The 26,232-nt window shown below is 37.9% G+C and overlaps 1 protein-coding gene across 1 annotated transcript in view; it reads right to left on the bottom strand.

Moving 5' to 3' along the window:
- Positions 1-2,123: 2,123 nt before the first annotated feature.
- Positions 2,124-26,232, bottom strand: part of LOC127629963 (prolyl hydroxylase EGLN2-like) — a 32,614-nt gene continuing 8,505 nt past the window's right edge. The window contains exons 3-6 of the mRNA XM_052107300.1: positions 10,262-10,381; positions 10,015-10,151; positions 7,474-7,541; positions 2,124-5,707 (exon numbers count right to left, since the gene is read on the bottom strand). Of these exons, the coding sequence (XP_051963260.1) occupies positions 5,655-5,707; positions 7,474-7,541; positions 10,015-10,151; positions 10,262-10,381 (378 nt within the window). The 3' untranslated portion in view covers positions 2,124-5,654. The remainder of the gene's footprint in view (positions 5,708-7,473; positions 7,542-10,014; positions 10,152-10,261; positions 10,382-26,232) is intronic.

Here is a 26,232-nt window from a genome sequence, read left to right as displayed (position 1 = left end):
TCTCACACACACACACACACACACACACACACACACACACACACACACACACACACACACACACATCCAACATAACTTGTTAGAAACAGCTCAAGCCATGATTTTAGTTCTAAAGTGAAATTTTTTAATTACTAACGAAGGCTTGGACGCATCATTTGGTTTGACAGATTCTGATCTGCTGCATAATTTACATTTACATTTATGCATTTGGCAGACGCTTTTATCCACAGCGACTTACAGTGCCCTTATTACAGGGACAATCCCCCTGGAGCAACCTGGAGTTAAGTGCCTTGCTCAAGGACACAATGGTGGTGGCTGTGGGCAGAGGCAGTGGCAGCCGATTTTGCCAGGGCTTCAGCCCCGAATGTTTTGAGTGTAGCCCCGAATGTATTTTGAAAAGTTGACTGACAAATATGAAACCGGACAATAGCCTATGTAAACCCCCGAAATCATATGGAGTGGTGGTGGTGGTGTAGTGGTCTAAGCACATAACTGGTAATCTGGTAATTAGAAGGACGCTGGTTCGAGCCCCACAGCCACCAACATTGTGTCCTTGAGCAAGGCACTTAACTCCAGGTTGCTCTGGGAGGATTGTCCCTGTAATAAAGTCTCTGTAAGTCGCTTTGGATAAAGGCATCTGCCAAATGCATAAATGTAAATGTAAATGAGGAGGAGCTTGCACAGTCGTTGACATCAACTAACATTACTTAGTGGCGAGTTAACAGCAGTTAGCAGGAAAGACAGCAAAAATGAAGAAAATGAGGCTTTGGGGATTTTTCCAAAAGAGGGTAAGAATTCACATTTGTTTTTGTCCTTAAAGTCTGAAGATCATCATCTGGCTGGCTTTCACCCACAGTAGGCTAAATCTCAAGAGGTCCACTACCGACTGTCATTACATGTTGTAGCCTCTAGCCTCCTTGTTAGCGCATTCGCCTCTCACGCAGGAAACGTCTGTCCGAGTCCCGTTCGGAATGTACGTTTCTTGTTTATCAGGTGTTGTTTTCTCTAAGGATAACCAATAAGCATTAACATAAAATGTATGTGTGACTTGTTTTGTGATATTAGTTTGTAGTAAATATACACTTTGATTTGATTAAATGGTTTTGTAGAGTGTAGCAAAGATGTGCCAGAATCAGGCATGGAAACTGGTAACAATTAATCAGTCAATTTACTTTAGAGAAAGTTTGACAGATGAAGATTGAGAATGATATACAGTTCGATGCCATGGTGTGTCAATGAACTTAGACTAAAGCTATTCATGTATTGCTTTAATTTAGGATCTTATACATCATTTTGACTATTTATGTCAAAAAAATATAAATTATTTATATAAAAAAAATGTTTTTACTTCACTTTACTCACTATAATATAACTCTTTTGTGATGACTTTGTTAATGTACATGTAAATTCAAGAATCATGATAGATCTAAGGGCAATCCCACTGATCTGCTCTTCCCAATACATTTACTTCAGTGGTATTGGTCTACAATTTGACATATGTAGCACTTGATGAATTAGTTGTTATAAAAGCTGATTTGCAATAAGTTATGTGCTGTATCTGTTCTTTTGCATCACAGATGATTCAGGGAGGAGAGAGGATGTTGAGGATAGTACTAGAGTGGAAGATTTAGGAACTGTAGAAACAGGCCCAGCCAGAGCAAAACTCAAAGAATACCCTCTCACCAGCTTTGGACTACAGGGAAGTGGTTGCTAGTGTCAAAATAAAATTGTCTGGGCTAAGCCCCGGATGTCCTTCAATGCTGGAAACACCTCTGGCTGTGGGTCTCGAACCAGCGACCTTCTGATTAACAGTTATGTGCCTTAGCCCACTACACCACCACCTCTCCGTAATATATAAAGAGTACATGTCTGCAAATTCTAGGCAATGGGTGACTACTTTGAAGATGTAAAATAGAACACAGTTTTGATTAATTTTGGATTTTGTTTAGTCACAACATAATTCCCATAGTTCCATTTATGTTATTCCATAGTTTTGATGACTTTACTATTATTCTAAAATATGAAGAAAAAAAATTATAATAAAGAATGAGTGTTTAAAAACTTTTGAACGGTAGTGTATATATAGAGAGAGAGAGAAAAAGGACACAGAGGTCAGCTGTACAAAATCTGACACATTTTAATTAAATACTGCAAAACTCAGAAAGGTTAAGCAAACATCTTTTTTGTTATCAGTTGATTTAGGTTTCATATTGTTACACGGCACAAAGCATTTTCTTTCCATAGCTTCTTGTTTCATTCGCTCTCATTCAAACATCACACATTCTATGATAAAGTGCTTTACTGTTCACTTCTCTGGCAACATTTCTGGCACACAAACACAGAACAGGTCAACACTTCAGTATACTCTCCATCTGTTGTGCTATGCTTGGAGAATAATTGTCCAGTTGTTTTCTTTTTGAATAAAATCATAATCTTCTGCTCTGTGCTTTTTCATTGCGTTAAGTCTCATCTTCCATTATGAAAGTTCTCATTCTGTGGCTATGTTCAGAACAGCATACTAGCATACTGCTCTTACAATTACTGCAGTATATAGTATGTATACTTTGCATAGGATACCCATTATTTGTATACATAGCATAACCTGGATTACCTACATTTGCAGTGTGTCAAATGAACCGTAATATCAGCCACAATTTTTGAAATGATGTTTGATCATACTGCGCATTAAAAAAAGAAACTGTATTTAAAATATGCAAAAATTAAAAAATAATTATTTCCGAGATGATAACTGGCTGCCATTCGCTGAATTAAATATGCACGTAATGTGGGATATCCTTTCGGCATACCTCTTTTTGAAATATTTATCATTGCGTAATGCCTCCTGTTTAATATACTATTTAAAAAAGTATAACTAGCAGTGTATACAGTGCAGTGTGCTAGTATTCTATTCCAAACATAGCCCTTTAAATTTCAGTCGAACCTGCAATGCCCTCTGGAGAGCTGTAGGCACAAGGGTAGTGCACAAATGGACACTTGGTAGAAGGAGGTTGTTGTATTGTCCGGGTCACCTAATAAGAAACGTTGCCATCATTTGTAACGAGCCCTATAATCATCCATTTTGATGTATAGCGCCTCTCTGAGGTGAAAAGGAGATTGTCAGCTCTCCCTTTCATAAGTGCATCCCTATATACAATGAAAGACTCTTTAAAGCTGAGCTAGCATGCAGCAGTATTACACTATACAATATATAGCCTGTAAGTACTAAGAGGCTATGTAGTATAGAGAAATATTGTTACAGGCAGAGCTAAACAATAAAGAGAGGCTAAGAAATTGTTTTTTATTATTTCACAAACACACGCATGATAAAAAATGGTCACAATCACCCTGCTTTGAACTTTGCGCTACACCACATACATCCTGCAGATTGTAAAATAAGGAGCAGCAATGGGCTTCAAATAGCTACCGGATGAAAACAGATGGGGCAAACTCGCTAAACAGTTGCGGCACTGCGGTATTTCGTCACACAATTGTAAGATATAGTTCACCCAAAAATGAAAATTCTGTCATCATGCATGCACCCAACATGATCACACTGCAAATCAACATGCTGAAATGTTCATGAACCCTGATTTCGACCCCATTTCGCCAAATTGTTGACAAACGCCATCCCCCATCAGAAAAGTTTTGTATCTATTCAAATGTGTTTATGGCCAGATCGCCAAGGTCTTCTACTGACAGCACGTTGTGCAAACAGCCTCAGAGATGTGGATTTCTACTTCACTTACATTTAGGTTTAGGGTTTCGGTTAGTTTTGACTGTATGACATAATTTACAAATAAAGATACAACTCGCTTTTGGTGCCCCTCTGTGGACATTTCACCTCACCACATCCAGCCTCGTCCACTGGGGGCAGTGTTTTGTATTTTTACCAACTGTCACCAAATTCAGTGTGACTAGTCTGACTCACCCTAATGTTGTTCCAAACCCGTTGGACTTTATTCTGTGGAGCACAAAAGAAGATGTCAGACAGAATATTAGCCTTAGTCACCATTCACTTTTTATATTGCTGATTAAAGATGCACGTGAATGGTGACTTAGGCTAAACTACTGATGGTAACATATTTTGGGATGAACTATCAATTTAACCATCTATTTGCACAAATACAGTGCTGTGCCATGTATGTCTAGTTAATTACAATTTCTTTCTCTGCAAAAACGCCTCTCTTCTATGCAAATTAGGCTCATCACAGATTGTGCAACATTCACAAATGTCTATTTTTCTGCCGCATTTATTGTGACGTTATCCCTGGCCACAGAAAGCAGGCATTATTTTTTGTAATTGTGTTTTAAAGTTACGGTAGTATACATTTTGGAGCGATCATGGCAGCAGCAATTCATCAAATGATGATCAAATGATGAGTGGTGTAGTCATGTGCCCTTTGGCAATTTAAAAAAGCTGATTTAAATGTCTGGATCACAGTGGTGGAGTGGCGCTGTACAGTCCCAGTAAAGTTTGCCAGATCATCATAGTCTTCTGCATCCTCCACAACCTATCACTCAGAACCAACTGCATTGTGCAAACTGCATTTTGCATAAAATTTGTGGCCGTGTTTGTGGCATCAACTGATATGTATAAGTTCTTAAGCAAAGCAGACTGCACTTACAGATGCTATTCATTCTTAGTGAATTCATGACTGAATGTTTCCTATTTATCAGGCCATAAACAGGTAATCATTGTGGATTCTGATCACTTCTGAAATGTTCTGTACAATGTTATTGTTTGTTATTTTATGTTATTATTCATATTTTATATTTGTAATTTGTTTATGTTACTATTAATAGGTAATTATTCATGACCTATTGAGAAGTGTTAAAGTAACAGCACATGCAAAAATGACAATTCTGTCATCATTTACTTACTCTCATGTTGTTCCAAACTCGTATGACTTTCTTTTGGTGGAACGCAAAAGGAGATGTTAGGCAGAATGTTAGCTGCAGTCACCACTTCATTATATGGAAAACATACAATGAAAGTGAATGGTGACTGAGGACATCTCCTTTTGTGTTCCACAGAAGAAAGATAGAGTTGGAACAACGTGTGTGTGTGTGAGTAAATGACAGAATTTTCATTTTTGGGTGAAATATCCCATAAAGCTGGCTAAACATTCACAGAGTTAAACAGGATATGACACGTTGAGTCTTTCAATCTCACCTCCTCATTTCCTGTCAATTCGAGTTAGCTCAAAGGCCACTGGAAAAGCTCATCTAACCCACTTACTCACAGGGGAGTACATTTGTGAAAAGCAAGAGTGAGCTTGGAGATTTGAATTCTTATTACAGAAAATACAGCAATTGCTCAATACAGTAACTTGGGTCCCTTCTTATTCTGTGACATTTCTGCTATTGACTTTCCACAGGGTGAGAAAAATCGGCAATTCCCACCAGCTTTTCAGAGTCGTGACCATCCCAAGTTTGACAGACACCTCTGTTAGTGGTCTTCATTCAAAAACTCTTTTGTGCACTCAGAGGACCAATCAAATCAAAGGAGATGTCTACAATTGGGTGTTTGATGCCACAGAGGCATGTTTGTTGTGCTTCCTGCATCTCCTCTTGAAATGGCCAATCATGTAGCTCAGTAGGTTGACATCCACAAGAACAGGACGCACTTGAGTGCTCCCTCAGCTGGCTGCGATTCAGGTCATGTTGCTCTGAGTGACAGGCACTTGAACTCCTTTCTGTCCTGTAGCTGTGAAGAACAAAGTGGTATTCAAACAATTATTGAAAATCACTGAATCAACCTGAATACATTAGGCTACATCAATAAAACTAACTTAAGGGGTTAGTTCAGGTTTAAATAGCACCTTAAGGTAACAATTGCAGGTAACATTGGCAAAGTTCTTCTTAAAAATAAGCTAATGATGGGAATCGTAAGGAATTTAACCATTCTGGTTATGATTCTGATTCATTACACTAAATAATCCTGCCCCCAAACTAAACAAAATAATAAACAAAAATGACAATATTTGGTCACATTTATTACAGAACTCTATTCTTAATATCTATCTTCTACTGCACATTTTCATATGAACAACCAGTCAGAAATTACACTAAAGTAACTCTCGTGAAAGTTAAGTACCCAGCTAAAAGTTAAGACAGTCTCTCATTAAAAACAATTCAGCTCATAAGAGTCATTCATTCATGAATCGGATTACACTGGTCACACATCATGTTTGTTTTTGCATAAATAAACAGGACCTTTTAGGATTCTAAAAAAATGTCAAACAAAGAAATTGTATGATGTCAAAAAGAAAATATTTTTAAGATTCTGCACTTTTTCTTGGTCATTAATCAGATTTAAGCAACAACAACAAAAAAAAAAAGATCACATTAAAGGGATAGTTCACCCAAAAATGAACGTTTCTCATCATTTACTCGCCCTTATGCCATCCCAGATCTGGATGACATTCTTTCATCTGTTGAACAAAAACAAAGATTTTTAGAAGAATATCTTAATGCAAATGAATGGTGACCAAAATTTTAAAAGGTCCAAAAAGCACAAAAGACAGCATAAAAGTGGTTTAATCCATGTCCTCTGAAGCGATCCAACTGGTTTTGGGTAAGAACAGACCAAAATATAACTCCTTTTTCACTGTACATCTTAACATTGCGGTTTCTAGGCAAGATCATGATTTCAAGCTTGATTATACTTCCTAGTGCTTGACACATGTACAGAGCACTAGATGGTGCTATAGGAAGCATAACTAAGCTTAAAAATATCATGATTGCCAAGGAGACTGCTAATGTCAAGATTTATAGTGAAAAAGTGTTATATTTTGGTCTGTTCAAACCCAAAATCAATTAGATTGCTTCAGAAGACATGGATTAAACCACTGGAGTCTTATCGATTATTTTTATGCTGCCCTTATGTGCTTTTTGGAGCTTAACATTTTGGTCACCATTCACTTGCATTATATTGACCTACATAGCTATTCTTCTGAGCTATTCTTCTAAAAATCTTCGTTTGCGTTCTGCAGAAGAAAGTCATACACATCTGGGATGGTGTGCGGTGACTCGCCTCAATCCGGGTAGCGGAGGATGAATCTCAGTTGCCTCCGCATCTGAGACTGTCAATCTGTGCATCTTATCACGTGGCTTGTTGAGTGCGTTACCGCGGAGACACACTGCGTCCGCGGCATTTACGCACAACTCACCACAAGCCCCACCAACGGCGAGAACTATATTATAGCAACCATGAGGAGGTTACGCCATGTGACTCTACCCTCCCTAGCAACTGGGCCAATTTGGTTGCTTAGGAGACCTGGCTGGAGTCACTCAGTATTTGAAGCATTTTTTAAATCATTCTAGATCGCATGGATCATCAGGTTTTGCACAACTTAAGAACAAGCTGTACAACTGTTATGCTGATAATATATTTTGTGATCGAATGCTGCAAGTAGCACCACAAAAACTATGCAAGAGTATTTAATTTAATTTGAGAGGTGCAAAACTTACCCAGTCTGTACTTCTCCTTGGCTTCTGCTCTTTCTTTTGCATCAAAGTACCAAACAGTGATAGCGTAGCTGTGACAAGAGACACACAAACAAATTCAATCCCATTTGAGAGAAGACAGTTGACAACCATGTGAAAATCTGTTAAGAGGTGAAGAACACAATTGGGGATTATTTTTAAAAGGAATTAGTGATGTGTGGAGTCTTCTGGATGTTTAAAGATCTGGAGATTAAACCACAGAAAGGGCGTAATATACTTTTCATTTCAAACTTATATGATTTTCTGTCTTCCGTAGAACACAAGGAGAAATTATGAAGAGTATTGATGCCACTGAGTGCTCAGAAAGTCCATAACGTTCAGCCAAACAATTCTTTGTGTGTTCTACACAAAAAAGTCATACAAGTTTGAAACAACACAAGGATGAGTCAATGATGACAGAACTTTCATTTTGTTGAACGCTCCCTTTAAGACAATGTTAGCTGATCTCCGCAGATCGCTCTCTTAGCGTGTCTTTATTTGTTTATTCCTGCCACTCTCCTTCCGGCACGAGCGCACCAAATGAAACGGTGGCTGCTTGCACTCAGGAAACACGTATTTCCTGTGTCCCGCCTTGCCTCCCAGCTGTGACACGGGTTGTTACACACAGGAGACACCTACCATTATCCTAAATGTAGCATATAATGTAAAACCTAAATGTAAATCTAAAAACAGCTCTTTTTTATTGTTTAATAAAGCACAGATAAAGTGTTTAATGTGTTTAACAAATCTTATTTCAATACAGACACTCTTCCTGAGGAAGACCAGCAGAAGGTGTGGCATTTATAGAGCAGGATCAAATAAAACCTAAATAGTGTTTGTAGCGGTGTGAGAACAATGGTGGTGGATGACTGAGGGAAGGGAGGTAAAATAAGTGCATAAGTGTGTACACGAGTGTTTGAGTGTGTGTGTGCGTGTGTTTGGACGGATCACAGTTTCATAGATGAGGAGATTGCGTGAGAAGGAAACATGTAGGAGTGAGGTTAGCAGAAACCCTCTAGTACAAAGGTAATCGACTTTAGAAGCCAAGAAGGTCACATTCAAACAAAAACAGATTCAAGCCGTGCAATTATTGAGTGGGCTTTTGAGTCCATTTTGAAAATCTTGGATTTCAAATCAAATTTAAACCTGGAAATAAACATTAGTTTATTATTAATAGTAAAATCTAAAATCATGCAAAAATAACACTGTCGAAATTACAATGTTAATGCAGGCGATTAATTACAAATAATTAACGCATTAATTAACCCTTTAGCTCGGATGGGCCTGTCGGCATGTGTAATTAGTTTGCTTGTACCATTATTATGTTTTCTTTGTTTGGAGACATTTTTGGACACTTGGAGAGGTTTTTGGACACTAGGACAAATCATTTTTGTAATGCTATAACTTTTGATTGCTTTGTCGTATCAACACATTTTCTCAGATCCAGTTGACTTCACTGATTGGGAACAAAACAAAGGCAGTTTTTCAGAGTCCTTTTTTACAGCCAGAGATGTATAATGTCAAATAAGAGAAAATAAAAAGTCAATGTTTGGCTCAGGGTTTTTTTTCTCCCCCGCAGCAGTTTCTCAGAGAGTCTCAGAATGTATAATGTATAATCTATATCATTAATATTTTTTGGAAAAGTTCTCTTACAAATGATACCAAACACTTGAAAAAGAAAATCTTAAAACACTTAAAAAGGACACTTAAAAAGGAAATCTTTAAAAACACCATATGTCTTTAAAAGACTTGGAATTTGACACACAAGTTGCATGGACTACATTTATGATACTTTTAGGTGCTTTTTAAGCTTCATTGTATTTACTATCAACTATCTACTAACTATCAACTGCCATTGTATTAAAAAGACAGAGCGGCACATTCATTTACATTTATCTTTTTGTGTTCTGCAGAAGAAAGAAAGTCATATGGGTTTGGAACGACATTAGGGTGAGTAAATATGACAATTTTCATTTTTGGATAAACCATTCCTTTAAAGCGACAAGTTGCACCATTGGAAACCGTAAATATCCAATAGTTCAGTCATGACAACTCTTGGAAATATTTAGCTACGCTGTTGCTGAAGAGCTACATACTGACATACTGAGTTAAGCATGTGGACCTGCTGCTGCACAATAAGACATAAATGCAAACCCCCCCATAGCAGATCTAGACAAGTGCAGCTGGGGAGGTGGAGGGTTTCAGAGAAAACTCTTGAAGCATGCTGCATTGAAAACGACTTACTTGCAAACTGAGCCAATTTAAATGTTAGGCAAAGAGAGAGTACACAAGTTGATTGGCTACCCGATTACACATCAAAAGCTTACACCATGTGAGCTGATTGGTTTGACATATCACATGCGAGTGAGCTGATTGGCTAACAGATAAAGGTTAAAAAAAACCTGTCAGCTTGCGCCATTGAATTTCATGCCTGGACTCATTTACGCTGTGTCAACAGCAGACGATGGTGAGTGTGTGTTGTACTGTAAAATGCTAATTCAGCCCTGCAGAAAGTGGAAATCTCACCGTGTTGCAAAAGCTGGTTTCACCTCATGTGGGTTCCGGCGGTCTGACCAGAAAATGAGCAAACGATCAAATAGAGGCTCAATGTTTGCCACATCACTACGACCCTCAGGGTAGATCTGCAATAAACCTCCGTTAACCTGTGCAAAAAAATAACTTACATGTGGAAAGTACACACTGAAGTTCATTATGTCACACCTGAATAATTGAAAACATTTATAATCGAGTGAAATGAGGGTCAATTTCATACCTTCACATCCCAGTCTTTGTTCAGGTAGTAGATGCAGGTTATGCACCGTCCATCGCCGTTAGGATTGTCCACATGCCGCACATATCCTGTTCCATTACCAGGATAACACGCCACCATAGCCTTGGGGGCCAGAAAAGAGAGGTGGTTTAAGCAACACAGGATTCAGAAGAGAGTTTACATTTTGTGACACTACATTGAGATTCACTTAGGCCCCTTTAACACCTGGTATAAATCATCCATCCTGGGTGATCCGGTGACACAAAAAATTCTCAAGTGACCAGAGACACATATCACACTGCCATATCATATTTGTAGTGTAAAACAAGTATACCAAGGATACCCAGAGAACCAATACTTTTTTTTGATACTCGCTGATACCGAGTCCGATTCCTGTTTTAATTTAAAAAAACTTTTTCTGAAATCCATATCAACAGTTCATTTAAATTTTATCATAAAAATTGTGTTTAAAAAAAATTATTCATTAACACTTTAATCAAATGAAAGTATAAAAATTAATTTTCAACATGATATTGAAATATTTTCATCAAATAAAGTGCTTTTATTCAGAATCACACAGCACAATCCAAAATACAATATTGAAGTTATTTTTGTCAAATAAAGTGATGCATTATAGAGTATCACAGATGTGAGATATTGCTTAAATACAATAAAATTAATAGTGATTTATTATTATTATTATAAATAATAGTAGCAGTTGTATAACTATATAGATGTGATCTATTTCCATCATACTTTTTTCATTTAAATTGTGCTTTTATTTTGGCAGAGCTTTTATTTGAAGTTTTTCTGTGTTGTTATGACCAAGGAGCACTGACGCTATGACGGTTGCTTCCCAATCTGGAAAGCCAGTCGCTATGCGACTCCAGTGATTATTAAACCACATAAGGCTGCTATTTAAATTAAAAAAAATGTAGTCAGTATGTGCCTCACACTAAAAAGTGAATTAGCGTGATGCCTGCGGTTATCTGCTACAAACAGAGCATGCGATGCTCATGATGGGGTTTTCCATGTATTGACCAAGGATCTCTAAAGGGTATGAGCACTTTGTGTCACTTCACACATTCACAAGCACTCACATTTGAAACGTGCAGCACATGAAAACTATATATTTATCACATTAAATTGAAGCTTTTGCTGTTAAATTATCTCACTAGGACATAACGTGATTTTAATAAGAGATCTAAATGTTTACGTAATGACATTCATACGTCAGCGTGATCATGTGTCGGTCTGCGGGATAGTGAGAGTGGTAAGGCTTGTCACCTGGGTCACTCTCTCCCACACTGACGCTCTGGTGTGCCTTTTCAGGTCTCTCTCCACCATCATTATAATTAGACTCAGGTGTTAGTGTACTCTAACACAGGTGACGATCCTTACCGCTCTCCCTCTCCTGCAGACCGACACATGACCACTCCCCCATGCCACAGTCAGTTGGTATTGGTTTTAGGTATCGGAGCATTTTTACAAGCACGAGTACAACTACATGAACGTGGTATCGGACCCCTCTGTACAAGTTTAGTGAGCAGAATAGCATCTCAGAATGCACAACATGTCAAACCTTGAGGCGGATGGGCTACAACAGTAGACCACGACGTCAGGCATTTTATTTGGACCATAGTGTTCAAAATAAAGTATTCATTGAGTGTACATTTTTATTCAACAATCACGGTCCTCCGGCATCCATCATAACACTTTTAGCTCTCGACTCGTTCTAACACATTCAAAAACTGCCGCCTCCATAAGTGTTACGACACTGGCTTTGACGTCAGCGATTTAAAATGGCATTGGTTCTCGCCTGTCACAAGCTCAAGTTCAGATGTATCGTTTGAATGTGAAGTGACCGGTAGAGCTCTTAGCTAGGATCAGGATGTCACTGCAATCACAGAGGGAAAATATTTTCAGTGATTAAAACCTTCAGTTTCACTCTGTTTCTTACACAAGGCTATCGTATGCTTTAGAATAGGACACTGCTTGACCAAAAGTCACTGTTTGGATTTAAATTAGCAGATACTTAAGAGCCTATGTTGGATCATTATTGCAGTGATTAATGTGTGAGCTGAAAAAAGTCATTTAACCCTAACTGATGCAGTGTGTAGCTTCTTATTTCTTAAACAACCATGTCGGAAGACGTATCCTGTGGTCGTTGAAAAGATGTTACTGTGTTCCAGAAGGGGCAAGCTATTGGTCTGCATCAAGCAAAGAAAACAACTAAGGAGATTGCTGAAATCACTGGAATTGGGTTAAGAACTGTCCAACACATTATTAAAACCTGGAAGGATAGTGGTGAACCATCAGCTTCCCTGAAGAAACAGTGGATGCAATGCTATGATCTGGGGTTGCTTCAATTGGTCAGGTCAAGGCTCAGCAATGTTATGTGACAATTAAATGAAGTCAGCTGACTACCTAAATGTACTGAATGACCAGGTTATCCCATAAATTGATTTTTTTCGCTGACGGCACAGGCATATTCCAAGACGACAATGCCAAGATTAATCGAGCTCAAATTGTGAAAGAGTGGTTCAGGGAGCATGAGGAATCATTTTCACACATGAATTGACCACCACAGAGTCCTGACCTTAACCCCCATGAAATTCTTTGGGATGTGCTGGCGAAGACCTAACGGAGTGATTCGACTCTCCCGTCATCAATACAAGATCTCGGCCAAAAATGAATGCAACTCTGGATGGAAATAAATGTTGTGATGTTGAATAAGGTTGTCGAAACAATCAATTTATCATAGCCATAATCAAAGCTAAAGGCAGTCCAATGTGATATATCTACATGATTGCAATATCCAAAGATTGAAAGTAACACCTTCCTTATAAAGCTGCCATGGTCTTACCTGCCGCTTGCATCGGAACGGAGGATAAAGGTGCGTACGAAGATTTAAGTGCTGGGCTCTTGCACAACGGCTATATATATAACGCCTTGGGAGTAAGAACGGGTTTCAACATGCAGAAACACACTAATGATAAGTGATGTGTGTAGTCACAAAATCGGTTGCTGGCCCTTTAAGAGATTTACAGCCAGCTTTGGTGTCAGAATGATAAAGCTTTTCTGTGGCACCTGCCAAAGTACACGCAGGTCTGCACTTTAAAATAGCACACACTGTGTGGCGTGTTTGCATAGAGCGGTCACACTGTCTGACCGCTTGCAGGCTTTTGCATCAATAAGCTTTGACCTGTCATCTTCAAATGACAGTGCTGTTTATGAGGGTGACCACATTCCTGTTACTCATACAGCACTGACTTATAATATTAAAGTTTAACTCATACACAGCCACAGTGATGAACACGTCAACCGCTCATGCCAAGCTGGAAAGAGCTTCTTTTAACAGACCAAAACTTGACACAGCCTAAAATAAAACTTGATGATTATTTTTGTGAGCTCTATTATTCTATACATCTATATTTATTACAGGGCTCAACAATAAGGGGAAGTTGACAGTACTGTCACTTGCCCTATATGACCAGTGCTATGTTGATACTACATTTTATGTTAGGTTATCTAGCTGCTTGACATAAAGTTTTGTTAAAATTGCAAGATTGGTTTGTGATATGGACTGAAAATTCTAAAAAAATCAATAATGTTAATGTGTACTACTATTGAATTCTACTAGGGATGTGCACAAGTAGTCGAATATTTGAATATTCGTTCTGCAATAATTGTTTGAATAGTAAAAATACCATATCGCAAAGTTTTGCTTTGCTGGCCATATATACAGTGAGGTGCATGTTCAATCCTGAGCACACAAACTAAAATTGGCACTATAACAGAATGCACTGGGTGGCGCTGTTGAGTGTGGACACAAGTTGGTCACATTTGTTGAGCAAACGGTTCTGTCACTCAGTACGTTCAGATGGTTCCAGTTTAAATATACTGGATAAGCAGTGTACGCTTTACTCTCGTATATGTGCAGCTCATCAGAAAGTAGCATCCCCGTAGCAACATAATCCCCACGACATTTCTGTAAACAACAAACATGGCATCCGATAAAGACTATGCTAGCTGAGGTAAGGGACATTCCATCATTTAAACTGGTGTGTATAAATGAGTATAGTTTACAGAGCATGTGGATATGCTTGTTTTTCTCAACAAAAACATGACATGAGATACAATATAAACATGATAACTATTATATGCCAAGTGTTTATACTCGTCCTGTACATTAACTGTGTCAGTCTATTTCATTAGCGGTTTCTTTTTCTTTGCATGAGCTTAAATGCTTTTGTTCTATTCTTTGTTTGTTTTCACGCATTGCTTGTTTAAATATATATAATATATAAGCTTGTTTTGATTAAAATTAGAAGCTTGGTTTTTTTATGGTGACACATCCTTTAGGACTAAAAAATGTTTTGCAATGTCTTTTTCTCATGAATTACCTTCATTTAAATAACAGAATATTCGAATATTAGTTTTTTATGAGCTTAAATATTCGAATATAAAATTATTGATGAATGCCCATCCCTAAATTCTACATTAGTTAGATTATAATTTTTTTTCAACCTTGAAGTTTAATGAAAACTACACTAGTGGACAAAAGTTTGGAATAATATACAGATTTTGCTGTTTAGGAAGGATATTGGTAATTTAATTAACCAAAGTGCCATTCAACTGATCACAAAGTATAGTCAGGACATTACTGATGTAAAAAACAACATCACTATTTGAAAAGTAATTTTTTATAAAATCTAGACAGGTCCCATTTTCAGCAGCCATCACTCCAACATCTTTTTTGTATTTGAGTATTCATGCTAAATTGCTAATTTAGTATTAGAAAATCACTTGCCATTATATTAAACACAGCTTAAAGCTATTTGGTTCATTAAATGAAGCTTAAAATTGTCTTTGTGTTTGTTTTTGAGTTGCCACAGTATGCAACAGACTGACATGTCTTAAGGTCAATATTAGTTCAAAAAAAAGAAACGGCTTTCTCTAGAAACTCGTCAGTCACGAATGAAGGCTATACAATGCTTGAAATTGCCAACAAACTGAAGATTTCATACAAAGGTGTACACTACAGTCTTCAAAGACAAAGGACAACTTGCTCTAACAAGGACAAAAAGAGATGTGGAAGGCCAGATGTACAACTAAACAAGAGGATAAGTACATAAAAGTCTCTAGTTTGAGAAATAGATGCCTCACATCTCCTCAGCTGACAGCTTCATTGAATTGTACCCGCTCAACACCAGTTTCATGTACAACAGTAAAGAGACGGCTCGGGGGTGCAGGCCTTATGGGAAGAATTGCAAAGAAAAAGCCACTTTTGAAATAGAAAATCAAAAAGAAAAGGTTAGACTGGGCAAAGAAACACAGACATTGGACAACAGATAATTGGAAAAGAGTGTTATGGATCTTAACCCCATTGAGCTTTTGTGGGATCAGCTAAACTGTAAGGTACGTGAGAAGTGCCAGACAAGACAGCCACATCTATGGCAAGTGCTACAGGAAGTGTGGGGTGAAATGTCACCTGAGTATCTGGACAAACTGACAGCTAGAATGTCAAGGATCTGCAAAGCTGTCATTGCTGCATGTGGACGAGAACTCTTTGAAGTAGTTTAAGAAGTTCTGAACATTTATTTGTTTCCAAATTGTAATAGTGAAAACAAAATTCACATTTGTCATGTTATTAATGTCCTGACTGTACGTTGTTATCACTTGAATGCCACTTTGGTGAATAAAAGAACCAATTTCTTTCCATAAGTACAAAATCTGTACATTATTCCAAACTTTTGGCCGCCTGTGTGTGTGTGTGTGTGTGTGTGTGTGTGTGTGTGTGTGTGTGTGTGTGTGTGTGTGTGTGTGTGTGTGTGTGTGTGTATATATACACTCACCTAAAGGATTATTAGGAACACCATACTAATACTGTGTTTGACCCCCTTTCGCCTTCAGAACTGCCTTAATTCTATGTGGCATTGATTCAACAAAGTGCTGAAAGCATTCTTTAGAAATGTTGGCCCATATTGATAGGATAGCATCTTGCAGTTGATGGAGATTTGTGGGATGCACATCTAGGGCACGAAGCTCCCGTTCCACCACATCCCAAAGATGCTCTATTGGGTTGAGATCTGGTGACTGTGGGGGCCATTTTAGTACAGTGAACTCATTGTCATGTTCAAGAAACCAATTTGAAATGATTCGAGCTTTGTGACACAGTGCATTATCCTGCTGGAAGTAGCCATCAGAGGATGGGTACATGGTGGCCATAAAGGGATGGACATGGTCAGAAACAATGCTCAGGTAGGCCGTGGCATTTAAACGATGCCCAATTGGCACTAAGGGGCCTAAAGTGTGCCAAGAAAACATCCCCCACACATTACACCACCACCACCAGCCTGCACAGTGGTAACAAGGTATGATGGATCCATGTTCTCATTCTGTTTACGCCAAATTCTGACTCTACCATCTGAGTGTCTCAACAGAAATCGAGACTCATCAGACCAGGCAACATTTTTCCAGTCTTCAACTGTCCAATTTTGGTGAGCTCTTGCAAATTGTAGCCTCTTTTTCCTATTTGTAGTGGAGATGAGTGGTACCCGGTGGGGTCTTCTGCTGTTGTAGCCCATCCGCCTCAAGGTTGTGCGTGTTGTGGCTTCACAAATGCTTTGCTGCATACCTCGGTTGTAACGAGTGGTTATTTCAGGCAAAGTTGCTCTTCTAACAGCTTGAATCAGTCGGCCCATTCTCCTCTGTCCTCTAGCATCAACAAGGCATTTTCGCCCACAGGACTGCCGCATACTGAATGTTTTTCCCTTTTCACACCATTCTTTGTAAACCCTAGAAATGGTTGTGTGTGAAAATCCCAGTAACTGAGCAGATTTTGAAATACTCAGACCGGCCCGTCTGGCACCAACAACCATGCCAAGCTCAAAAATGCTTAAATCACATTTCTTTCCCATTCTGACATTCAGTTTGGAGTTCAGGAGATTGTCTTGACCAGGACCACACCCCTAAATGCATTGAAGCAACTGCCATGTGATTGGTTGATTAGATAATTGCATTAATGAGAAATTGAACAGGTGTTCCTAATAATCCTTTAGGTGAGTGTATATATATATATATATATATATATATATATTTATTAATATATATATATATATTAAATAAATTAAGAACAAGAAATACAAATATAAAGTAATAAGATACATTTTAAAAAGAAATTTTTCAAATTAATAAAAAAGAAAAAGAATATAGAAAAGAAATTATGCAGTGCAATAAGTAAGTGCAGCACAGTGCTCAGTGAATAAATGCACAGCTGAACAGATGTGTTTTCAGTCTGGATTTGATTGTAAGATTTATATTTGACCGGTATGCCAGCTTAACAGACCAGCCCTGAATGTAACCAATTCATAGCCTTAATTTTTACACATAAAAGTATGTTGCAAAAATAACTAGGCTAGTTATTATATTTGTGTCATGGCCAATGAATATGTTGGCAGAGTGAGCCCTACATTATTATAGAGAAAAAGACAATGTTTGAATTAAAAATTTAGACATTTATAATGGGGCATAAAGTACAAAATTGCAAAGTGGTATAGCCATTCTGAGACAAAAAAGTTTAAAAAGTTTAAATATTTTGAAAGTTTTGAAATTCTAGAATTTAAAAGTTTTAATATATACATATTTTTTTATAAACTTTTTTTCACAGTATAAATTTACTCAAATTCAGTGTGGTGTCACAAATATGCAGAAGGTATTTTGTTGTCATGTGACAAAAAACAGGAAATGATATATCATAAGAGTACACTTACACATGACTGTGAGTCAATACATTTCTTAAAAACCAAGGCGTGTTTTTGCTATAGACCAAGAAATCTTTCCTTCCAAGTTTTAATAAATAAATAAAACATTTTCAAAACATTTTAATTTAAAAATAATTATTTGTTTTGGAAAATACATTATTAATGATTATTTTATGGTTACATTACATGACATTTATAGTCATTCAATTACATTTTTGTTGAAATTGGGTTAAAAGAATTCAAAAATATTTGAACCCAACATGAATACAGATAAAAATAAAAAATAAAGATTACATTTCTAAGAACATTTTCTTTTTAGAGAAGCTTATAAAATGAATCTGTCTATAGCCTTGTCACTGTCCCATTTTGACTTTGGCCTTGTCGACACTAACAGGTTTTTTGGTTGGAAGCGCATTGAATTTGCAATTTTTTTGCCTCTCATTCACACTTGAGAGGCGCTTTTAATCAATATGTATTAGTGTGGATATGGCCTTTGCGTTCAAATTTGTACTGGCATACATGATTGTTTCAGCAGGAATGGGAGTCATCAGGGTCTGCTGTTAGCTGACGGGCTCAGCACTTTATCAAAACTCTCCCTCTGACCCTTATCTAAGCTTTTATCACTGGAGTGCAGTATAGCAGTAAACACAACGTGTGTCACATGGATTAAACACAGGCACATGTAGCATAAGCACGACAGACAGCGGAAGCAGCGCGTACGTCACACCTATCTGTCACAGCCCTGCATGCGAGAAGAGAGCTACACAAGTTCTGCTGATTTTACAATAGGCTTTCTTCACGATCTGCAGCTATTTCTATTCCTACAAAGCCAAAACACACCATGATTTTGTTAAAGGAAAAGTACACAATTCTGTCATTATTTACTCACTCCAATGTTACTCCAAACCCATGAATTTCTTTTTTTTGTGGAATGCAAAAGGTGATTTTTTTTTTCATAATGCAAGCGAATATTTACTTTGGTCTGTCAAGCTTGAAAAAGGATGCAAATGCCATAGAACCACAGTAAAAGTAATCAAATCAAAACATTAATAAAAGCACAAGTTAAATGTGGTGCCAACGTCGATAACGTAAAACCTCATTGGTTGACATCTAGTGTCATGACCAAATGTCATGACGTCATGTTGCACACATTTGGTAACAAGATGCGATGAGAACCAATAGGGTTTTTTGTTATTGATGTAGTCCTTCAAATTGGTTTAAGTACTTCTGATTTGATTTAAGCATAACATCTTAAATTTAGTTCTATTCATCACACAAAGTGATCGTCTCACTTCAAAAGAGTGCATGATTTATCTTGATTAATTTTACTGTGGGTTTATGGTATTTTTCTGTCTTCTGTCTTCGACACTTACCGGTTTCCCTCAGATGGAGAATGAAATTGGTTGTGTGTTGCTAAACAACTTTCTGAAACATTCTAACACCACATAATTTCACATTATATTGTGTATTCACTTTCATTTTATGGAATAAAAAGATACAATAAAATTGAATGGTGACTAATGGAGATGTTTGGCTGAATATTAGAGACCGACAACCTTAGATTTGGACAGAAAAAAGGAAGTCATAATGGTTTGAATGACATGAATGGTGAGTAAATAATGACAGTTTTTATTTTCGGGTGAACTATCCCTTTAAGCTGGATTTTGCAGCAGAGTTCCCATCCAAAACAAGCCAGTCATAGACTTTAATTGGCCTTTGACTTGGCTGAAGCCAAGCGGTCAAACTCCTCTCATTAGAGAACAGAAGACATGACCTCCACAGGAAACCAACTATGACACCCAAACAGAACAGAGTCTCAATTACCCAATTACAGAGGAACAAAAATCAAAGTGGGCACAAGAGCGCCAATACACAAAGCTAAATACTTGTACAAGTTGTTGTTGTTTTTCTCCATTTCCCTATTTCTCCCCCAGAATCGAAGATGTGTGTTGTGCTTCGTTTTGTGCTTTTTTTTCTATAAGACAACCTTGTTTTTACCAATTTTGATGTGTAACAAATTAAAAGAAGTAATGCTACAAACTTAACATTTGTAACATTCTTAACATTTTAAGTTTTTGCTGTTTTCAAAATAGTGCCTCCTGTACCACAACAAATTCTTTGTCCAAGAAATGTATTAACTGTCATTTGAGAGTTAAACTGTATATTTATAAACTACTTAAAGTTTCAAAGTAGCTTCCCCACCACAGGTCATCACAGTATATGGCCAGAGGTATTAACCTTTAATTCCTGTTGGTCCTTTATAATCTGAGGGGTTTCCTCCTGAATATCCTTTATGACCTCCAACAAGATGAAACAAATCATTTCAAGAGAAATCTGAAAACAGGAGCAGTTTACAACCTAATCATAAAAACCAGCATATGTTGTGTTTTTAATACTGGTCCACAACATGGGATGCTAGTGTTCTGGACACTTCCTTTGATTAAACACCATTAGCTGACTGACTTGATCGACCAGTTTCACCAGCTAAGATGAACAACATGGTTATGCTGGTCCAACAACATAAACATGCACAAACCTGCATAAACCAGCTGTGACGAGGAGGAGGGCTTTACCGGACCGTGATGATGCACGGCTGGTGCTAAATCAGCTGATCAGCGGGAGAGCGAGATAAAGGGGAGCTGGAGGCGTCAGTTCGAGAGAGAGACGCATGCGGCCGTGTTGCATGTGTGTCTGTGTTTGTTTATGTTTGTTTTAAGTTTGACATTAAAACTTTGTTTACTCTTCAGCTGGCTCCCGCCTCCTCCTTGCCCATCCTTTACCTGTTATATCAGCCTAGACCAAAATGGGAAATCCATGTTGATAAAGCTAGTCTAGTTAAGCAGGAAGAACAAACATGTACAAACCCCACACACAAGTCTTAGCTAACACAATACGTACAATGCCCATCAAGAATAGGCAGATTCAAAAGCTTTTTCAGCACGTAATCTCGGAGAGCATTATTTGAGACACCCACATGGCAGTTCACCATATATCATGGTCTTAATGACTGTAATTAATCACACTTAACAGGGCATCATGGCATAAAAACGACAGACTCTATGAGATCTTCGATCCTTGGTTATTTGAAACAATCACCCAGCCTTAATTTCAAATCAAAGGGGATATTTAAACTAGGGCTGGAACTAATGATTATTTTGATAATTGAATAATCATTAGCTCTTAACCGATTATTCAGCTTGTGACGCATATGGGAAATCCTTTTCCGACAACCTAGTTTAAACCTTTCTACAATAACACCAGTTCTAAGATTGGCTATGGTGTTTAAGCCCCTCCCTTTTAGGCGTGACGCTGTCCGGCGCAAACACCATTCCTCAGAATTATCTGACTGAGGGACAAAGAGCACATCGCTCGCACCTCTGAGCAGTGAAAAACTCTGAGTCTGTAGTGTGGCCAGCTTACGCAATGTCTCGTTCCCTTCATTTCAGGGAGCCGAGCATTCCCTTACTATTCAGTTCACTCAATATTGCGTCATGCTGACGCATATAGGAAAACGAGTCCCATCACGCCACACTTTACGACATAACCCTCCCAGAGAGGGATACCGAAGCATAATACTCGAACATGTCGCTGCAGTCTTGCGGGACAGTGACCGACATGAGTATGCTGCAAGTGAATAACCCTCATGGTGAGCCAGGAGCACTTAGAATGGATATATGAACTACAGTCATATAGTAAGAATTAACCCCTTCACAAACCCAGTTGGGAAGGAAGTTTATTAATAATGAAAGTGCTCGGGACTTTACAATGGTCTGAATGCAGATGGTTGTGCAAATTGTACAAAAAGTTCAGAAGTAAAAAAGTCGTACTTAAAAAGTTCAGAAGTAATGTTCGGCCAAAGAAATAGCAACCGCTCTAGACAGAGAGGACTTGTGAAGAGAGAGAAGTTATGTCTAGGTTGTAAAACCTTTCGAATCTGTTTTGAGAAGACCAACCTGCTCCAAAATAATATGTCTTGAAAGGACACACCATTCGTCTATGCCCATGAAGAGGCCATGCCTCTAGTTGAGTGTGCTTTAATACCAACTGGGCAATTCGCACCCTGCCAGGGCGATCGCATCAACGATCCAGTGAGAAAGTCTTTGCTTGGAAACGGACATTCATTTTGTCCATCCTCTATAGCACACAAAGAGCTGGTCAGACAGTCCGAACTGGTGGGTGCGATCAACGTATGTGTGCAGCACTCACACTGGGCATAACAAATGCGAGGACTGTTCCTCATCTGAATTAAATGGATGAGGGAAAAAGGCTTGAAGGTGAACCACCTGTGTTCTGAAAGCCATGGATAAAACCGTAGGCACATAGCACTTTCTGGGTTTGACGATGGCTTTTGAAAGACCTGGACCAAACTGTAGACATGAATTGTCGACTAACAGTTCTTGCAAATTACCGACCCGTTTTACTGAGGCCAGAGCCAGAAGTAATGCAGCCTTAAGGGAAAGCTAAGTCAATTCAATAGAGTTCAAAGGTTTTGAAAAGGCTTTTAAAACCAATGTTAGGTTCCAAATCAGGGCTGTAGATGGGTGAGGGGGATTTAGCCACCTCGCACTCCTAAGGATCTTTAGGATCAATTATTTTTTGCCTATAGAGGTGCCGGCTTCAGGTGCGTGATATGCAGAAATAGTCGCTACATAAAAAAATGTTATGTAGACTCGCTCGCTAGATGAGACTGATCGCCGCTCACCACCGGGAAGTGGTTGTACGCAGTAATCAATACATGCCTCAAAGTGTGATTAGTAATGAGGAAGGAGACACGTGAATGGAGCAACTACAAAACTCAAAAACTGATTGGCAATTTCTATATGGGCCAAAGAGAAACTCTCTCAAATGTATAAAAACTAAATGAAAGTGAACTTTAATGTGGCCAGGTGTAAATGGAATGTGCAATCAGATTAATCAAGACACATGTAGTGACTAATTGTAAATAGGTCCTAAGACAGCAACAATTTATGAGAATTTGTTTTTCAAATAAGAAAATTTGATGCTCCAAAAAGAAAATTGAGGCTACAAAACAATTTGTGTGAGACCCTGATATAAAATTTTGTTACAGGATTACAATACAACAACTCCTTAAAACAATTTTGATTGATTACGTAACATCCATTCATGTCTTGATTGCCAGGTAGATATTGAGCACAGGGTGTGCTGAGATAAAAGAGTGTAAACCTTGATGATGAGAAAACAGACGATGAGTAGGTCATAGGGGTTAAAATTAAATCAAATCATAAATTCTCATTCATGTGCTTAACAATAACACCAAAAAGCATGATGAATTGCAAAATGTATGTTATGATGTTTATTTAAATGTTTGTAAAATGTTGCAAAAATGTGTCTTTAATAGGTTGAATTTTCACTGTCTAAAATGAATTCACTTTGTTTGGACATGCATGGATATAAATTAATGTTCAGTTAGAGGATGATCCAAACATCTCATAAATACAGGCATATTCTGGCTTTCTTATTCAGATTTCTAGAAACCATTTTCACAGTACGTGTGGACTGTCTGTGCAGCCCAGTTTTTCTATGTTTTTCTAGAAGTCTGTGCATGTCGTCTTCACATGCGCTTGCTGTTGACTTCTAAAGATTATCACAAAGCAGTCATACTACACAAGCATCCATATAGGCTCACGGTTAAAGGAATATACTTATATACGGTATATATATACCAGCATGCGTAAAAATAAAATACACCCTAGCCACCCTATTCAATATTTGACATGCTCCTTAGAAGTCTATTTATCTCCTTTTATAAAATGAATGCAGATTTTGCAGTACTCTATTAGTCTATGTGAGCTCTGCCTGGTAATGCTTTGTTTGGCTGTATATAGATGGTTGTTGCATGAGCCTGTTACTCTGGGTGCGCATGCTGTCCTCTGGGAGGGGCATGTGAGGTCTACTGCAGACACTATGTGGCTGGTGCAGCTAAACGCTGGTACTCGATGTTCCCTAGTTTTTAATCCTTCATTTATCCGCAACTGTCCATGTGGACGCACAATATATTAGAGACTGAATGATACGTATTTGGACAAGGACGAAACTACAGACTTCAACCAAAAGGACTGGTTTCGTCAGAGACAGATAGGGAGTGTGCAATAGCTGGGCATGGGTACCGTGTCTTGTTTCCAGGACAACGGCAGTGGAAATATTTTGGCCAACTAAAAAGTGTGGGGTCTGTGATAAGGCATGGGAGAGGAGAAAGAGAGGAAAAAAAGAACAATAAATAAAGGAAGGAGTGATCAGAGTCAATCAGTGCAATGCCATCCATCAATCCATCCATCCATCTATCTATATATCTAACTGTCTGTCTGTCTATCTAACTGTCTGTATGCCTATATGTCTGTCTAAATCATAAGCTACATGGTCTGAGATGAAAGCAGTACTGAGAGGGCAAATTTAAGACTGACGCTGGATTTAACCATTGCTCAGAAAGTCCTCACTGCAGATCAAAATCTATTCACTGCCGTGAGTCCACTGACTGCAGTCTGACTGATCTGACCCACTGAACAGAAGACTCATGTGGGTTGTGGCCACTCCATACTGAATTACTCTCCCAAAAGAGCTGACGTCAACATGCTGACACTGTTGTCAGATCCACAGGAAGGTCATTCAGCTCAGGTTTCTAATGGCAACAGCAATGAACAGACTGTGATTACAAGGAAAGTCCACGTGTCTCTGAGCTGTTAATGCATATGTCTTAGCATTCATTACTCATACAACACTCAAACAACAGCTCTAGGCCTAAATCTTTTGAATATTCAGAAATAGAGACTCAATATTTAGATAAATAAGGTATAAAAGATACACGATAGATGTAAAAATCTATCGTTTGCATTTTGTAGGCTTGGAATTTGATCCATAAGTGACATTGGCTACTTTTATGATACTTTTGGATCCTTTTATAAGCTTTACATTGAGATGCTATCAACTGCTATTGTATTGAAGAGACAGACAGAAGATATTCATTAAAAAATTCTCCTTCTGTGTTCTGCAATAGAAATAAAATCAGGATATATGTAAATACGGGTTTAGAACAACATAGTGAGGGTGACAGAATTTTCACTTTTGGGTGAACTATTCCTTAAAAAAGAAAAATAATTTAAGTTTTTTTGAAACTCAAGAAACAGAAGATTACAACTGTCTAATTTGCGTCTGGAAAATGCCATAGCCTGAAGATCATATAACAGGGCATTTCATTGGACACTGGTAAGTCCTGGCAAGCTCAAATAACCAGACCTGCGTCATAGGGGCAGTTTCAATCTGACGCTTGTAGCGGGCTGACATGACTGATGCAACACTGAGGGCATACGGGACGATGACTCCATCGAGGCACAATGTTCAATCTTCTCTGCCAAGCTAATTGAGCAACAGAATAAATTATCAAGTTTCTGTGATGTCAGAATTTTTTTTTTTTAACCTACATAAAATTTCAAACAATTCAAACAGATTTCTTTATAAGATCAAGGGCCTATTTTTAACCCTCATGTTCTGATGAGCTTGACTTTACCGATTAACTTAATTTTGAAATTAACCTCTTATTAACTTCTGGAAAAACAAAGTTTATTATTCATGTTTTATACATCCCCAAAGATAACATAATGTATATAAAATATCTATAATATAGGGATGGGATATTTAATACGTTCATTCCTACGATTAATAGTTACGACTGTTTAAATCGTATTTTTGTTTTTAGAATAATAATTAATGCAGTATCCTTTTTTTCACTTCACTAATGTTATTCCCCACTTCCTGTAGCTAAAATTGGCATATAAAAATGTCCAAAATGTACACGCTCACAAAGGAAACTTCATGAATGACATGCAACGCATGTCCTGGGCATAATTAACACAGGTGCAGATTTACTGTACAGAGTATGGAGACTTCACCCGCAAGTGGTGATGCCGTATATTTTTGCATCTCCTGAAAACACCCACACACTGTCATCTGAACCAGTGTCAAAAGTGAAACCACGCAAGAGAGACCCAGCGTGTGCATAATAGAGACTGAACGGTGGCCAGAGAAAATAATAGTTTTGAGATTTTAAACTTCAGCATTTGTTTTATATCTGTATTTATAGTGTCTATAATGCCTTGGCAATGTACACTTGCCAATAAAGCTTGATATAAATTTAATCTGCCCATATAATACTTTTATTAAAAAAGTCCACTGGAAAACACCAGAAGATTTTGC

Source organism: Xyrauchen texanus, chromosome 36, assembly GCF_025860055.1.
Source record: "Xyrauchen texanus isolate HMW12.3.18 chromosome 36, RBS_HiC_50CHRs, whole genome shotgun sequence".
Lineage (NCBI taxonomy): Eukaryota > Metazoa > Chordata > Actinopteri > Cypriniformes > Catostomidae > Xyrauchen > Xyrauchen texanus.
Note: the sequence above shows the minus strand (reverse complement) of the source record. Positions and strands in the feature narration are given on the sequence as shown.